The sequence below is a fragment of the Scomber japonicus genome, chromosome 19, assembly GCF_027409825.1.
Source record: "Scomber japonicus isolate fScoJap1 chromosome 19, fScoJap1.pri, whole genome shotgun sequence".
NCBI lineage: Eukaryota > Metazoa > Chordata > Actinopteri > Scombriformes > Scombridae > Scomber > Scomber japonicus.
In genome coordinates this window covers 23419234-23437905 of record NC_070596.1, presented here as the reverse complement: position 1 = coordinate 23437905, position 18672 = coordinate 23419234, and the positions used below count along the sequence as shown (strand labels likewise).

At 38.7% G+C, this 18672-nt stretch overlaps 1 protein-coding gene across 1 annotated transcript; it reads right to left on the bottom strand.

Moving 5' to 3' along the window:
• Nucleotides 1–2130: 2130 nt before the first annotated feature.
• Nucleotides 2131–17926, bottom strand: agpat2 (1-acylglycerol-3-phosphate O-acyltransferase 2 (lysophosphatidic acid acyltransferase, beta)). Its single transcript, XM_053340659.1, has 6 exons — nucleotides 17555–17926; nucleotides 9854–9987; nucleotides 5258–5433; nucleotides 4729–4824; nucleotides 3148–3220; nucleotides 2131–3013 (listed from the first exon to the last, which is right to left on the bottom strand). The coding sequence occupies exons 1-6, from the start codon at nucleotides 17728–17730 to the stop codon at nucleotides 2856–2858; spliced, it is 813 nt and encodes a 270-aa protein (XP_053196634.1). The 5' UTR covers nucleotides 17731–17926; the 3' UTR covers nucleotides 2131–2855.
• Nucleotides 17927–18672: the final 746 nt, after the last annotated feature.

The window sequence follows — 18672 nt, the reverse complement described above, 5'->3', positions numbered from 1 at the left end:
CACATACAAGGCTCTGCAGGATATCAGCTCTGTTTCTCATACCCATCTAAAGCTACTACCAATTACACTTTAATAGCTTTGGTGTAAATCAGAGAAAACTGAAGTCCATTTATTTTTTCTTCCTCCACCCAAACTCAGCATGAAAAGTGCTTTATTAAGGTTCAGAATACTTTTTCCGATATCTTACATATTGTTTTTCGTAAACAACTGCCCAGAAAAAAAAAAGCAAAAAAAAAAAAAAAAGCAGTGGGGTTGTTGCAGAGCTCATGAGACAAAGCTTACAAATCACACATTGGTATTACAAAATAATCAAGAAATGAACAAGAAATAAATGGATAAAACACTCCATTAGCAAAAATGTATATGGTATAGTTCATATTTTTGGAAGAAATTTGGTAATAGTACTTTTTAAACATTCAAACCACTTGCTCCAAAAGGTAAAATTTGCTTATAGATAAGAAAAAATACTCAATAAATATATTCAATATAAGAAAAATTATTAGAATTTGATTAATTACGATTAGTAGGGGCAGAAACTCCACTATACTGGCCTTGAACATAAACCCTGACCATCACATGTATTTAAAGCCGAGAGCCTGTCAGGTATCACTAAAACTACCGCTGCACTCAACTATGAACAGCAGTGTACAGGCTTGGTACCAAGTATTGATTAATCCATTCCCATCTCCTCCTCAGGTCTGTGTGCACAACATGTCAATCTAGGTATACATTTTTAACATTTAATGATCAAATAAATACATTTTTCCTAGATTTGATACTGACTGTATGGTAATAACAACATCCCACTTTAATACAATAACTTCAAAGAAAGAAGAAAAAAAAAAAAAAGATGCAACTAGCGGTACACAAATAATCCTGAATGCTGAAATACATTCTCAGATGGGTGTTTGATGGGTGAAAGCAGCACAATAAGAGACTTTGCAAACAGTGTAAAGGCAGTGAGTAATATGAAATTTAAGACCTGGATGTAAAAAAAAATAAACAAACCAAAAAAAATAAAAATTCAGTCAGTTTCTATAGCAATAGAAGTAATCGTTACTACGTTATAAAACATAAATCTAACCTAAAAAAAAAAAAAAAAAAAGCATACTAGCTGAACAATCCAAAGTGCAACAACCACCAATCAGACTTAAGGCCAAAAATTGCCACAACTTTTTAAATTATCAAATATTCTTCTACAAGGTTAACTGAATCAGAAACATCACAACTAAAACAATGTTACTCATTTTACTTTCATAAAACTCTTCACATTGTCAATCAATAATAAAACATATTTAAAGCCATTTAACTCTTCTGGAGATGTAGACTTAATGTATGCCAGGTTTGTTAGTAATTTATAAATCTTCAAATTAATTAGAACAAATAAAAACAGACAATGCTTTGAGATCTGAACCATTCCTCAGTTCTCTCTACTCTCTTCTCTACAATAAGAACTACCTTTGATCAATGGTAAAAGGGGGGAAATCAGTCAATAGATTACTGATTACGTAGATCATAGTGAGATATTAATGAGCTCACGCTGGAAGCTTCCAAAAAAAATAAAACCCTTCGTCATGGCACAGCAGGTAGCTTGCACTTTGGAACAGTAATGTGAAAACAGTTGGACATTGCACTTTATGAGATTATCTTTTTGACACATCTTAAATAGGTTCACTTGTGAGTTCCTCCGGAGGAGTGAAAAACGTGTTATCGCCTTAAAATAAAAAAATAAAATAAAAACAACAACAAAAAAAAACAACAAATAAAAACAAGATTATCCAGTTTAGAAATAAATAGAGCGCCAAAAATACAGAATACAGCGAGAAGACATTTGCTGAATGCTGCACGCAGGTTATTTCTAATCTTTTGGGAAGACAAACTGAAAGAAAGCACAACGATACGCTAACAATGGACAACATTGGAAACTGAGAAAGTCTATTAATTCGGTACAGATGGGTGCTATTGTTATACACTGTGTCTTGTAACCTTGAATTCCTTGCTGTCTGACATCATGAAGTAAGTCATGGAGCTATTGGTCAAAGAGTTAAAGAGCCAATGTGGATATAGAGTTGAATTCATAGCAACAGAACTAAAAGAAGTCCAAAGTCAGCCGGTGGGCGACCTCTCACCTCCGCACACTCCGCCGCTCGTGGAGACCCCGCTCCTTTTGTCTTTAGGCAAGAGACTGGAATGCAGAGTGGGGGGGGGGGCAACACACTAAAAAGGAGAGGAAGGAAGGAGATGGGACACTTTGCCTGTGTGTGTATATATGTTTCTGTGCGTATGTGAGCGTCCAAAGTAACTAATAACAAAAAGGCAGCATGAGAAGAACATAAAAAAATCCAGTGACATTTATGAACAGAAAAACAAAAATGCCAAGATTTATATGCTGAACAGAAGGCAGAAGCAGGAGAAAAAAAAAAAAAAGAGGTCAAAAAGAGTATAAAATGGCGATACAGTGTGACGATAACAAAGTCAGGCTTCCAAAGCCAGAGAACAAAGCGAGGATGAAGGTGGACAGAGCCATCCAAAAAGGCATGCATGAAGAACAACACACATCCATACTGTTCGGCTTGCCGTCCGTCACTCCGCTCACGGCGTGCAGAGCAGCGCTGCTGCCGGTGCTGCTGCAGACACGGTGAGGGTCGGGACTGACTGTGCTGTACGGTCAGGCCAGAGGCAGACCGGACCAGGCGTCAACTAGACAAGAAGAGAATTCATGACAAGAGACCTTGTCATGTTGTTTTCCTGGCCAGGTGATGGGACAACCTGGGAGGAGTGGGAAGGTCTGGGGGAGGAGTGGGTCTCAGACAGGGACATAGGAGAAGAAGAGGCGGGAATAAAATGGTAAATGTTCAGTGCCTCAGGGGCCCGTTGCTATGGGTTATGGAGTTAGAGATGTCCAGGAAGGCTGAGCGCATCACATTGAAGGATTTGTCAGAGAGGGATGCCACATCGTCTGACGTCATCCCCTTTGTCTCGATCTTTGGAAGGATCTTCAATGTGATGGTCCCTGAGGAGGCAAAAAAACTTCACCGTCAGAAGTCTAACAGGACCTCCGAAAGCTTTTTTGTATACAGACGTGGATTAGTCACACACAAGGGAAAACAGACCTATACTTGAAACTTAAAAATGAGGACAAGTTACCCGAATTGAACTGCTTTTGTTTCCGTAGGTAGAAGTTACTGTAGGAGGAGAAAACGATGGGTATGATGGGTGCCTAAAAAACAAGAGAGGAAGCAATGAATTGAGGAAAGGGAAGCTTAAACACATTTCCACAAAATATCACCTCTTAATTTTCACATTAAAAAACACAAACATTTTAATAATCTGATGTCTAAATTTCACTTTTAACCATTTTCTTCCACTTCAGCAAACGTAAATACTTCACTGAACCAACATCACATTCACTCTTTCTCTCTCACATACACACAATCGACATGACATGAGCAAGCTCCATCTCCTCCACTGCTGCTAATAGAGGCCGAGTTGCTCTCTTGAGGCCGCGAGTGGCCCTTCAACAGGACTGGCTGAGCCAAACGTGGCTCCCCCTGGGGGCTGTCCTGCTTCCACTCAATCTGGCCGGCTGGGTACAAATGGAAAAGGCTGCGCTGTAACTCAGCAGAAGCAAACACTGAGAGATAGGAATAGTCTACGTTCACACAGAAATAGTCTCAAATGTAAAGCAAAGCCAGCAGGGGGAAAAAGAAAAAAAACTACCCAAATCACAGATTGTATTCTCCAGACCTCAGATGAGGTTATTCCACCATCTCGTGCCAACACATACACACATAATTCCAAATCAAGCGCTCCTGATAGCATCCAAGCACTCATTTGTATAACATATAAGCAGGATCTGAGCTCCAGAGCCAACAGAAACCATACAAAAGATGTTAATGTGTTTGCTGATGAGGAGCAGCAGGGCCTGGTGCCTATCTGACCCACACTGATTTTAATCTTGTAGGAGCAACAAAAAAAAAAAAAAAGAGCTCTCACACACACATGCAAAAACCACAAGCTGCAGTTTCTAGCCAGATCTCATTAAATAATGTTTTTTTAATTCACTCCACTTGTCGAACCCTGACTGTGTGTAACAAGACGACCCACCTGCGCGCAGAGATAAAACTCAAACACAGAAAGCTGAGCTGTCAATTACACTGCTGGAAACTGTGGTTGCCATCCATCTAATAATAATGATAATTTGGTATTAGGGGGATAAGTTGGATCATTCACAATAAAAAGGAAGAGAGAACTGAAACAGAAGTATCAGAATGAATAAAGAAATCTAAGTGAAAACAGACCATCTCAAAGCATTTCTTGCCAGTAAGTCTTGCTTCTTCAGTCCTGTCCATGCATGCCATCATCTGTATATTAGATATGGTTAAAGTTGTCTAGGGCCATATAAGGTTGCTAGCTCCCCCATGTGTCTGGAATCAGCACAATGCTGGTAACATGACCCTCACTGTTTTTAAGAGACAAAAGTTGGCGGACGTCTCCTGGAATGAAGCCAGTATCATTGCACCGCTGAGCAGGATGAACGAGTGAATGAGCAGGATGAAGGTGTGCATTTTAGCACATATAATATTTACTTAATTCACGTGAGAGATAAGATTAAGATAGGGCGGCTCTCTCACACACACCCACACACAAATACAAACACACACACAGTATACAGAACATTAAAAAAAGAAACTGAAACTTCAGGAGATTAAAAGTAAAGATACTCACTTGTGCCTGCACTGCCAGGTGAAATGCACCTTTTTTGAAGGGCAGCAGGTCACCTTTCTGGTTTCGCGTTCCCTCTGGGAACACCCACAGACGAATCTGTAGAGGTCAAAGGACAAGAGGGGAAAGGGGAAAGGGGGAACAGTGATTTAATCATCCTCTGTCATCCTAAATGTGTCAAAACCAGAACTCTGTGCTTGAATCTCTTATTTATTTAGATTTTTATAATAGATACTAAATCTTTGACTTTTGTGTGCATTGGTCTCAAATTGTTCTATGTTTTTGTTCCTTCATCATTTTTGCTCCTTTTCTTTATGTTGTCCTCAGTCTAAACTTGTTCTGTCTTATTACATATTATGATTAAGTGCAAAAACACAAGACAACAAATAACAATTCATCTTACTATCTACCCTCAGAACACATGTAGTTCTGGGATCGACATATGCTTAAACCCCTCTCACCATAAAGAAGATGAACATATTTTGATTGTGACTTGATCTCATATAAATTTAGCTTCCAGGAGGCATATTACCTGGTCGTCCAACATGGTTTTGGCAGCGTCGGCCATGACGCTCTTGGCATCGCTCGTCTTCTTGCGGTTGATGAAGACGATGCCGCCCAGCCAGCAAATGAGGCCCACTGTGCCGGCGTAGATCAACTCTTTCTTGGCAATCATGGTGCAGCGGTCCGGTAAGATCTCCATCAGGCCTGAGCAACGGAGGAGAGAAACCCAACCCATATCAAATATGTCATAACTAAAATGTGTTTCAGTACATTACACATCCAATTTCAAACACATTATTTGAAATAAACTGAAGTCACTCCTGTCATTGTGAGCACTGTATTTGACCACCAGCAATTTAGAAATAAAATGGGTGCGGTTATTTTTCTGGCATAGCAGATATATTGTTATTACTCAATGGCAAATACAAATCTAACATATCTAAAACACTCTAACTACAAAATAAAATAAAAAATAGAGCTCTGAACTGCCAAACAGGATTTACTTTTTTTAAGAAGATTATCCAGATAGATAAGCATGCAATGAATCTTAAATTATCTTTAGAAATCTTTGTTGAGATCAAATTTAAACCTTGGTTAAAGCAAATATTAAAAAAAGAAGAAAAAAAAAGAGAAAGATTCATAACGGAAAAATCTGTTGTTCCGTCCAGACAAGCAATATTTACTTTTTCCAAGTTTGAGAAATAACACATGTTCATGCAAGATGTTGGTCAATCTGTCATCATGTACTCCCTCTGCTAATAGCCACTCTGTTTGCTTTACCGCTGGCCTCAATTACACAATAAATGGGCTTTTGTTTGTCATTAATTTTGATAAATTTGAAGTATTATTCCCCCCCCCCCCTATAAAGTTTAAGCGTTTTAAACCCTCCTCTCAGTTGTTCTTGACAGATAAATTGGACCGAGCTTGTGTTAGGAAGGGGAGTGGGTGCTCCTGACTTTGATTATAGGAAATCAGTACAACAAAAAAAATATCATTTTATAGAGTTCTGCAAAGCACGCAGAGGAGGGATAAATCTCAAAACTGACTGATGTCTGTGTGAACTCACAGTTTCTGAGAATAATGTCCCATAATAGCAGTTAAGTGTTGTGTGAATTGCTGAAGTTACGAAAGATAGAAGCAATTAAAATATTAAAATCTTCTTTCTTCTGCATAAAGATTCACTTAAAATATTTAACCACCCAGTATTTCAGCTGCAGGATGCTGGCACTATGTAAAACTATAAACCACTTGTACTATGAAAATATACATGTTTATACAATATTAGATTAGATTAGTGTCTTTTCTGACATTAAAAAAGTAATGTTTTTTTCATTTTATCTCTCTATGTTTGATTAACCTTCATGCAACTACAGCTGGTGAAGGAGAGCGATGTTAGACGCCAAACGCAGAGATCACCAGAGAAAGGAGGTCAATGTCAAACGATTGAAGGACAGAAGAAGGAGAAAAATAAGATGTAGATGTGTGTAGATGGAGAGAAACAGAGCAGACAGAGCCACAATGACATCAAGAAAAGTGCTTGAAACCCGGCCCTCGCTGTGGAGGTGAAGGATCTCAGTTCCTCACCGTCCTATCACATCAGCTTCTAGGATGAGCAGCGGTTAATGGCAGGAGTGTAGCGGTCGGCATGGCAACTTGGACGCCAAATCGGTCTCACGCTGAGTTTTTCTCGGTGCTAATTAGATGCCTAGCTCAACCCCTGCTGTCACTACCCTGGCCGCAAGCCTGCCCTCATCACTCAACGGCACTGAAGAAACAACCCCTCTCCAAGCCACTGATGGGGAGAAAACACACTTCTTCTAAATTAGTGTGCTCAACGCTGAGATTTAACACCGACGAGAATGACGCACCGCTAAGACGACAGTGCTGACATCTCAGCAAGACAAATATGAGTAAGTGAAAGAGAAGATGAAAGAGATGAAACATGCTCTCACTCGAGCGACGCTGATTTTAAAAAAAGCTATCCTGAAAATTTATAACCAGCATTTCTCTCAGACTTGGACTTGAGAGGACAGTAGTATGTCATTTTTATTGGAGTATGTATTGATCTTCTGTACCTAAACTCCCGAATAAAACCATTTCTGTGGTTGCGACACTATTTTATGAGCACAGAAGCTGCCATAAGAATACATTCATCCCCAGTTTCTGCAGGACAATATTCCCTAATCTACACTGCAATCTGTCTCTGCAACCAACACCAGGAAAGATGCTTCTTGCTAGAAAATGTGATATACCTCAAATAAGTTGTGGCTGAAAAGTGGGATCAGTCTGTGCTGGCTGAATTGGGAGAGGGATGGAGATGCAATGCTGTAGGATGGGGACACAGTGGCACCAATGATGTCTTCAGCAGTTCATTCAGTTTGTTCATTTCAGTCTGGTTTTTTTCTGTTTGTTGGTCAATCCGAGCCTGACTGTGACTAATGTGCAGAGAACTCACTGTAAATTGAACTTCCTGATGGAGTCTGCCTTCATCTCCTCCTTTGCGGCCGGCAGTACACTTCATCAGAAGTGCTTGTCGGATGGTTGAACTGCTTCACATACTCCACATTTGGAAAGAGCTGCGTCCGACAGTTCCGTAACTTTCCCAAACTTTAATTCATTGCAACATTCATTGCTGTGTAAAAATCCTCCAGGACGAGGACAGGAATTATCTAATCAGCCAGATGTTGGAGTGCTTTGAAAGGCCTGAGGCAGGATGTCGACACTGACCAGAATAAGGGTCTGCTGACATCTGAACTCCTCATGTGATAGACATTTTTAAAAAATGTCTTCCACTCTGTGATGTCAAGCACATCATTCATTCATATAAAAGCAGATTCTTCCTCCTCTTGTGGTAGCTGTTCTTATCTCTAGTCTTTTTTACTCAGTTTTTATCTTATTCTGTCATTTTTTAATTTAGTCTCTTTAGTTATTGTTTACTTTTTCCTCATTACCTACTTTGTTTTTTTATTTATTTAAGTGACGTAGCTGCTGTAACAATACATCTCTATTAATCCGTCCATCCATCTCTGGTATGCATACTGCTCTGAAAAGGTTGTCGTAGCCAGGTTTCCATGAGGCAGCACAGAGCAAATCATTCTCATTAGTTCCGCTGGGCAGTGACAGCTTGTCTATTTTATTGGGCAGGAGGTGAAGATTCGCCACATGTATACTCAGGGTGTGTGCTCAGAAATGTACCCTGTCGGAGCTTCGCCAGCGCAACAATACACTTCTGTCTGTGACTTCTGCATCTGCTGCACAGGACTGCTGCTGCTGCTGCTCCTCCGACTAAAATATCCAGAAAAATCCCTGAGTGAGGGTCAAGTCCAGTGTCAAGCTGCTTGGGGTGAACTGCTGAATGCACAGCTGTTCTTTTCCCAGTAAATTGGATCTTAATTTAGTCGCTGAAGACGAGACGGATACACAAAAAACGCCAACAAAAACAAAAACTAGTAGACGTTCCAGAAAGTGCTGAGACAAAGCATCTCACGTCATTCTTAATATGAACCAACAGCATGGAGGTTGCAGTGCTGGCTGTTATCCAGACATCTTATTCTAAAGTGTTGATTTTCAGGCATTAAGGTCTTTCAGGGTGTTCACAAACAGTACATACAGGGAAAACAAGTGACTGTAGTCCTTTCTGTATATATTTAGTCCCTCCAGTGTTTAAACAGTGCAAGAGGACAATGATAGGACAAGTACTCCTTCACAGTTCACTGAATGTAGATGTAAACACCCTCAAATAAAAGCTAAAAGTCAACATGTATGCCTCATAGCTTTTGATTCATCATAGATTCAATGTGAGAGAGTCAATTAGTGCCCAACCAGTACTGGATTTTTGGGGCTGATGCCAAAACCAATATTAGGGTATAAAGGTATCGACGGATATAAATCGATACCAAGTAGTATCAAAACGTCTCCCGTCAAACAATACCTGCAATCGATCCTAGCTAGAAAATATGACTATTTGTATGGACTTGTTCGCAGCCAATCAATGCAAGCGTTCTTCGATTTAACGAGACATGCGACTGTCTGAAAGTCTTAATAATTTGAGGATTTTCAAAATACACTTGTGTAAGAATCAAATAATTTAGAGGTGGAGGAGTGGAAGCAATTTAATGCTTCTATTCACATGATGGGTATCAAATGAAGTACTCAACTGGTATCGGCATCACTTTAACGGTAGTTGAATTGGTACTGGTATGGTATTTTTTTTAAATGATACCCAACCCTATTGTCTGAATTATGATAGTAAAAAATAATTATATATACATATACTCTCATTTTTGGTGATGATCCCTCAAATGTGGTAATTAAACACTTGAGAAAGATATGTAATGGAGACAGGATATTTAACACTTAAACAATAAACGTTATGGTATAGAATGACATCATTGCACTGAAACGTCACTGGGAATTTAATGATTATAAACTACTAAAAAACTAAAAAATATATATATATGTGCAAATATCGGCCAATAATATCAGCTAACCGATATATCGGTCAGGCTAGAGAGTCACTAAAAGAAAAAGAAAAAAAGAGACATATCTGTTGTTTTGAGAGTGTCATCAATACAGAAGAATATTTACCTTCATCTTGGGTAAGGCTGTGTAAAATACTACCCACCTAAAACGTCCAGGGAGCTCTGGTGGTTGGAGATGATGACGTAGGGTCCCTCTGTCTGCAGATGCTCCCAGCCGCTCACTTCAAATCGAAGACCCAGGAAGTACTTCACGTGACGAACCAGGTTGCGGATAATCCTGAAGGGAAGAAAACAGCTCAGCGTGAGTATACGTTACTGTTCAGTCGTTTACTATCTGAGGCTACATATCATTAACCAGAGCCGTATGTCAAAAGGTTACAAGAGGTAACAGTGTAATGTATAAACTCTGTGTTACAGCACATTGTATGGAAGCCTGCTCAAACATTTCAAATTTGACTATATTAAAAAAAAGTACAAGACATCTGGATAGACTAATCATGTGCAATATCCCCATTAGCTTTGTTTGTTTCTTGGCTGATTAAATAATTGCCTGTAGTAAGCACAACGCTCCAATAAGCTTTGAGAAACAATGTCTAACCATCTGCCTCCAACACTGAAAAGACACACATAAACCAAAGTTATGACACAAATTTTTATACCAGCAATAAGTCACATAGCAAATGTGTGGCTGCAATATGTCAAATCAAATAAATGCTTTGATTTGTCTGCAGCTACACCCGACCGCATTGTTGAGATTAAGCTGTGGTGCATTTTTAGTTTCAGGAAACGTCTGACATTTTGGGAAATGGGCCTATTGGCCTTCTTGCTGAGAGTTACATGAGAAGAGTGACACAACTCTTATGCGTGTATGCTAAGTTTGAAGCTACTGAGAGCAACTTAGCTTAGCACAAAGAGAGGAAACCACTAGCCTGTCCTGTCCTGACATGTTCAGTCATTTCATTAAATATTAATAATCAAGTGAGTAACGAAGGTTCAAGAGCTGCGATCACAATCACATTAAAATGTCTCAACCTGACTTACAAAAGAAACACATTTCTCACAAAAATATCACACCACTGTTTCCTGTTCATAATCTTCCTGATCAGAACAGATGTCTTCTGGGACCTTTGTAGACGCACATATTACAGATTAGAGATAAGATTTCTCAACTCTGTTAAGGACGTATCCAAGGTGCACTCATAAACATATAGATCAATGACATGATGCAACCCAGTGTCAATTGGTGTAACTGGTATTTTTTCCATAAAGATCTGATTATACACAGGAAAATAAATGCGAGCTAAAATATGGAATAAATATAATCCACTTTTAGCAATGCAACACTATGTTTAATGAATTTTACATATTTTGTAAAAAACGTATTTAGAAAAAATGGTTGTTTTTAGGATATGTCCTGCTCAATATTGACATTTAAATGTAGAAATACTCCAACAATGTTTTATTTTTTATGAATACCCTTTAATACACTGAAGGTGGATAAAATATTTAATATTTATCATTCCTTTGTGGTTACACCATTTGACATTTACAGCATTCCTTCTTACTTTTGGTTAAAAAAAATGGTGCAAATGTCATATCCAAAATACAAAATGTGTTGCTTTTAAAACTATTGTTAAAGATATTTTTGAATTGCTCATCTTGCCAACCCTTATTTGTCACTAAGCCTTTCTCTCTCCTGTCTGGTCCTCAACTACTTTCTCACCTCAAAAAGCACACTGAGTATGAGTGCCATTTAAAACATTTCTGAACTCTGGTTGTTGTGTGCGAGGCTGTAAAAGGAGCCTTGAGGCTGCAAAAGGAGCCTTGGCACCGATTATCAACTCCACACCACAGTCAGCCACTTAACTCTCCATTCCTTGCTATTATGTGATCATCATTCGATCGCTAGACTCGTTTCCCCTCTTGGAACCAAAGGCAGCGGTACTGCAGCAACAAACATTTGATTAAAGCACTGACTCCTTTAATCAAAACATTGATTCATCTAACGATACGGCATATCTTTTAAAAAATCAAGGATCATGTGAAGTTTAGAGAGAAAGACACTGATCAGAATGAGGAAATATGTGCTGTTTATATTTGCAATCTTCATCTAAATAACATCTAATTACAGATTCCATCACTGTGCCTGACTTATTGGTCCGTTATAGGTATGGAAGGATGCTTGAAAAGCACAGATGGGATTCATCCAAGATCAGCAAGCTCAAGAAAATAAACATGAAATTGAATTTTTTTTTTAATCCAAAAAAATGAAATAGCCGTATTTATTTCCCTATTTATTTTTTTTAATCAAGGATGCATAATAACTACTGCTGATTGATTATTAATACTGAAAACTGTGCTTACATGAAGGAAAAACTACAATCCATCATTCAGGAATGTAATGACTATTGCACATTAGCAGCTCAGTTTAAAACTCATATAGTCATAGTCAGACACTCACTTTCCAACTCTGCACCTACCTTTTTTTTTTTTAAGGAGGTAGGAAAATTGCATACAAAACAAATTCAACCACACATATTAGATAACAAATAATCATTTTCCCCCCCTGTCTAATACACCAAAGCTGACTTATTTGGCCTTTGTTATGCCACCAACTTGAATGACCTTCTCTCTCAGCAGAGAAAACAGCAGAGTCACTCCTCGATTTCTGTCTCAGCTGGAGAAATCCTCACATCAATACCTTGATGTCTTTTCCTCATCAGTGATTATATCCCTCTAAAAAAAAAAAAAACGCTTCAAAATCCACCTTATCTAATTTTATCCATCTCTTTCATCACTTTTTATTTTCACCATTTTTTTTTCTCATCCTGGCTTTTCTTTAATGTTATCTTGGACTGACTCTTTTCAAACTTGGTGCAGTCAGCTCGATGCACACAATGATAATTGCCTACATATTAAGATTTTAGCACCCTTCAGTGGCTGTACCAAAAAGAAACTGATGCAGAAAGGACTGCATGCCGTTACCCCCCTAAAAGCAAAATGTTGGAAATAATGGCTTCCATGTTTACTGAGAAAATGGAAACAATAATAAAACTATTACGGTCATCATTTTAGTGCTTTGATGCAAAAGAAAGTAAGTTGGAAGTAAAGTGATGGAGTTTCTTGCTTGTGGTTATGCTCACAATAATTACTGCATTGAAAACATTTGAGGCACATAGTTTGAACCCTGATGCCACAGCTGATAATCTTTTTTAATTTTTTTTTTTTTTTTTACCTCATTCACTGAGTATGGAAAGACCAAAGAGAGTGTTTACTGGGCATAAACAGTCTTTTTGGAAAGGCAGCTGATCCACTGGGGATTTGCTGTTTTATCTGCCTCGGTTTGGACAAATGAGTCCGATTTGTCACAGATGAACAAATCACTCATTGATCCTCCACTTAAAAACATTTTAGTCATGTTTTGCTTGAACGATGCACTACAAAGGTGAAGCTTTTACTCTTACATAGTGTACAGGGGTAAATTTGACCCATTTTTTACATTTGACAGTTGTAAAATCATCATCTACTTTTCCTAATGTGACCCACAATATACAAAAATGGAGATAAATTGCATCTTTTTTTACTTTTAGGCAGCTGATACAGTTTTATAGTGATGCATAGCATTTTTAAAAAAAGAAATCAAAAATCAGCATTCAAATATGTTGTTGTTTTTATCATATTCTATAAAATGTTCACTTGGACCATAAAATAGTGATTGAAAATGTCTTTTCTCCATTTGATTAATCAAACAAACCTTTATTAATGACTGATGGGGATTTTATGAATGTGAATTGGTGTATACACTTATTATGAGTCAGAATATGAACAGTATGTAAGGGTTAAGGATACATAGAGATGCTCTGACTGACTACTGATAACTTGATAATTCAAATTTTTACTGCCCATAATGGAGCTGATGGAGATGAACTGTCCATTATCATACCATAACTACAGCTGGTCAAAGTTAAACCAAAGTTAGACAAGGTTTACATATTTAAATAGAAGTTTACACAAGACATTTAGAAGTAAATAAGTAGTTTGGATTATATGGTTGACTTATAAAAAATGTGGTTGTTTTCTGCTGCCAGTCGAGCACGCAGCTGCAGCTTGTATTGACCACAGACTCTTTAACCTCAGTTGGGAAGAAAGACGTTATCAGAAATGATAAGAACGATAAGACAACAACTCCAAAAATAATCCAATTAATTCCACCTTAATCTGATTTTAAACACACGAAAGTTAAACGCTTTAAGGGATTTATTTTTAGTAGCAGCATATCCAATAGTCACTTTTCTTCATATCGCTTTCTAATTAGCCTTTATATGATACACATGAATGTTTATAAGGTCGTACCAAGCTTTAGTTTTCTCAATATTTACATAAGCTAGTATAGAAGTCTACATGTTTGATTTCTTTTTTAAAAATCAAATCTAAAAAAATGCAATTACTGTATGAAAAGCTCAGAAAGTTTTAAAAATCAAAGACATGAGAAAGTTATTAACTCATCATGTACTTGCATTCATTACCATGTGACTCTTAACTAACTAATGTAATTATCCCACACTACCGTCTCTCACATGAAGCGCCGCTAGCACATATAATATACGTTTGATTGGTACAACTTCAACCTTTATACCAGATTACAGTCTTCGGGGGTTATCTTTCGACACAGCAGTACAGTGATAAATACAGTGAGTCCATTTGAAAAGCCACGCACTGGTTATGCAATGAGTCAGCCTGTGTTGCAGCAATTGTAAGATTGTTAAAGGGGGAAAGAGATGGCCGCAGCAAAAGTTCTTTTTATGGCCGATCCACTAAGCTTTTCCTCTCGTTCATTTCATTACCGGGACTCTAAAAAGGGTTCATTCGGGGCATAATGACATTTAAACTGATTTATTACAGGTTCAATACTGCTTGACTGTTCAGAGATAAAAAAAAAGAAAGAGGTGAGCTTGACCCGTTAAAAGTAGTGTACCAACAAACAAAGATACCAGAGCAAAGGTCAGAGTCTTGATTGGGACAGGGATGTGGTCACAGGATCTGAATGGCCGAAATTCATTCAGAAAGGCAGGGACATGTAGGCTTTGAATGTCAGTCACACGATAGACTGAGTGACTACAGTTCTGCATAGTAAAACAGACAAGACACTGGTAATCTCCCGCTTATGTTAAAGGCCATTACACAGCATGGAAACCTGAGCTCAAGTGAGTGAGAAAACTAAGCCTCTTGTTCTTTATCTGTTGTTATAAGATCCTCCCTGATAATTAATGCCGGAGCCATCGCCAAGAAAGTTAGCCATTCAAATTCAACGTAAACACTAACAAACTGAACGAGTGTTCCAGAGATATGCAAATAAAACATTAACGGTAACTCGAGGTCTGTGGATGCTTTTAATTCGCTGCACATGTGGAGGCTTGTTCTGGCACTACATAGTTTACTGAGGCTCAAATCCGTCAGCTGTGAAGTAAAGCAGACAAACCCCAGAATTCAGGCCTTTGTGTGGCCGTCTGACAGCGAATGTCTGTGACAGTCTGCTCTGTCCTTGATGAATCACAGAGCTTTTTTATTTTTTATGTTTTGCCCCATGGTGACTATTGTGTAAAATGTGCAAACTATGTTCACTCTGTGCACAAGGTCTGACCCCAACCAAGTCACTTTGTCACAGTCAACAGGTCCAGATAACATTCGAGCTGACAGAATGTTCACTGGTGCAACATGACACCATCGCCGTGTTTAACGTGACTGCGAAACAGTTATTCCGAGAGCAGTAAGGTCCTCTTGTTGTAACCGGCAGGGCTGCTGTCAGCAGATCGAGGCCAAGTGAGGTTGCGCTGAGGATGGGTTACTATTCAGTAACCCGGTTCTAATGAGAGGGAAAGTTGCCATCTGGCACCTGTCTCTTTAAAAAGGTAATTACTGGAATGCAGTCACTTGTGTCCAGCTATCCTTCGACGCCTTCTAGGTTTGACCACAACACCACAAATACCCCACCTCGAGCCCCCACTGATACTGAAGGCGAACCATACTTCGGTCTTAACAGGTATCAGTTGACGTAGTCAGTATGTATGTCAAGTATGAAATAACATAGTTCCTGCAGTGTTAAATAAGGGTAGGGGGTCATTCGTTAAGAACTGATATCCACTACTAAATTATATTAGTTACAATTACAGAGCTGTGGCTGTAGAAGATATGAGAAACACCATTAAACAGTCAGGTGCCCATACTGTATTAACCACTGAACAATAATCACTGCAAAGTATTGGGGGGGGGGGGGGGATTGGGGCAGTATCCCAAGTGTGTCCCCACAGTCATGTTGTCGAAGAAGGTATTTAAAGGTTTATTTAAAGCTTACATGAGGCCTCAGCATTCACAGTGTGTTATATCAAATGTGTATCTGCCACATTTACTGACTTAGTGGCATCAAATTCCCTCTTTGTGTTTGTGTTACCTCGGGCAATGTTTACCTGCTGAGCTGCGGGGGAGGTATAGTGTCAAAAAGAGGTAACCTGGCACTAAAAATACAAATTTTTAGAAAACATTGACTCAGTTTGACTCAGTTTGGATTTCTGAAGCTTCACATTAGCTTCAATTAAACTTTTAAATACTTTAGTCACAGACAAACTTGGATTTTAAGTCCACTATGAAGGAATCTAACGGCCAGTTAGTTAATAGCAGGAATACTTATGTCAAAAACCTGTTTGTATGTTAATTTAGGCATCCCATTACTGTTTTAACCCTCCTGTCTTCCCATCGACTGTGCAACTTTCGTCCTCCTGGGTTTAAATTGCCCCAGGAAGACAAAAGTGCTTTGACGGTTTATAAACCATAAGGTATAAATTACCACCCAAATCTGTCTCAGACCTTTTAAGCCAGCTTCATTCCAACATATTACCACGGTTTATACACATATTTTGGGAAATAATGCTCAATAAGCCTCATTTAAATTAAATTATACCTCATTTTTGAGTTAACGCCTGTTGTCCTTGGGTCAATTTTGACCAGGGAGGACAACAGGAGGGTTAAGACAAACTTTTAAAAAATTGTGAATCTGTCCTTTAAACTTTAACTAAAACCACCACTAACTATGTCCTGAGTTCAATTAGACTTTTAACAAAAATTGATCATTAAAAGCTTTATATTGATATGTGATTTGTTGCAGGGCTGCTGTGAAGGATTGCATTAAGCACATTGACACCTCAGTGGATAAAGCTACATAACACACATATTGTTTCAGCTTTAGTTTGTGGGTTGTTGTTTTTTCCAGCATGAGCTTTTTCTAATAAGTTACATACATTTACAAAACAATGACAGCCTTGTTGTGTTATGTAGTCTCCACATGCAACGCTAGCTAACACCAGGCATTTGATTTGGGGGGGAGGAAGGAAGGAGGGAGGTAGCAGACACATTCTTCTTGGTAATATAATGAGGATAATCACCATTATCTTTAAAAAAGCCGGTATTGTCTTCCTCCACATCAGGTTAATAAACAGAAAATATCTTGACGTGATTCACTTCCACATGAACGTCAATGTCTCAGCTAAATGTTGTCTGTGTCAAGGGGGGCTAGCGTTAGCATGTGTGTATGTGTGTGTGTGTGTGATTAAATATGCAACTATTTGATTTTTTCCTGTAGCTTTTTAAAATGGCAAACACATTGGTGGTGTAAAAAAGCTGACAGGCGTTACACAGCCATGTTAATATAACTAAACGACACAATAAGACTGACAATATTGCGTTTTCTGAATGTTTAATGTGTAGCCACAGCTAGCACGCAGAAGCTAACATCGGGCTAGCTGTCAGACGGGGCTGCGAGCGACATTTATTATGCAAACAAAACCTCTCACCTCATGTTTTCAATGTCCCTGCCTCCGCTCTTCAGTATGCACAGGGGTATCGCAATCAGCGCCAACATCATCATCCAGGCGACGTAAAAGCACTTTTTGAAATAGAAAACAAACGTGCTGCTGGTCCACATCAGGACTGGGATCAGCAGCAGCGGTGCCATCCACAGCGCATCCATAGCGAAGCCAGCACAGCACCCAAAAAAAAAAAAAAAACTCACAGCGATAAACACACGAGGTTTGGTTTGCAGGAGGAAGGAGAAGAAGCCCGATGGTCAGCTACGATGCGAGAGGCACCACGACCCCGACAAATGTTACACAGTCAATCAGAGTAATCCTTCAGGTGGGGTTTGAGGAGGGAAGGGGGGTGCACACCGGGAGATGGCAATGCTTCACTCTTCGGCTGTCCGAAAATGAACATGTACTGCTGCTCATCTGTTGCTAAATGGCATCATGAGGTGGAGTCTAGTCGTCATCGGTTGTGGGTTTTTTTTTTTCTATTTCCGCTTGCTGGACCACTATGTCTGATGTCACTATGGCTGCACACACACAGTACTGCCTGTCCCTTTCACTTCCTTTTTCTTTTTTTCAAAAGTACTATTCAGTCTTAGCCCTTTTAAAGTCCCCTTCTAGTTTGCTGCAGAAATTGCCTCTTGCTTTCTTTTCATTAAAAAATAGTTTTTTCTTCTTGTTCCTTCAGCTGGATGTCTGAGCTTCACTGTCTAAGACTAGAAGATTGTTTTCATAACTAGAAAGTGAAAGTCTCTCTGCGCCTATTGAAAATCCATTCTTTAGGAGATAGGGCTATTAGTATGATTTGAGACATCCAAAATAGTTTACAAGCCAATCCTGGTCCAATGTTCAACTTACATATATATGATGTGAAATTTAAAGCCACTGAGAATGGATTTTATAGTGACTGCAGAAACATCTTGTGACCAGGACTTAAACTTTTGCATGTTCATAGATTTTTTAACTTTTTATGAGGGAGTTTTAATGAAGGATTTTAAGTTAATTGAATTTTTTTTGGTAGGAAAAAAAGTATATCAGACACCAGCTATTATTCAAAGCAGACTATTTTACACATTTTATAAATATGCAGGGGATTTTTAAGCCATATG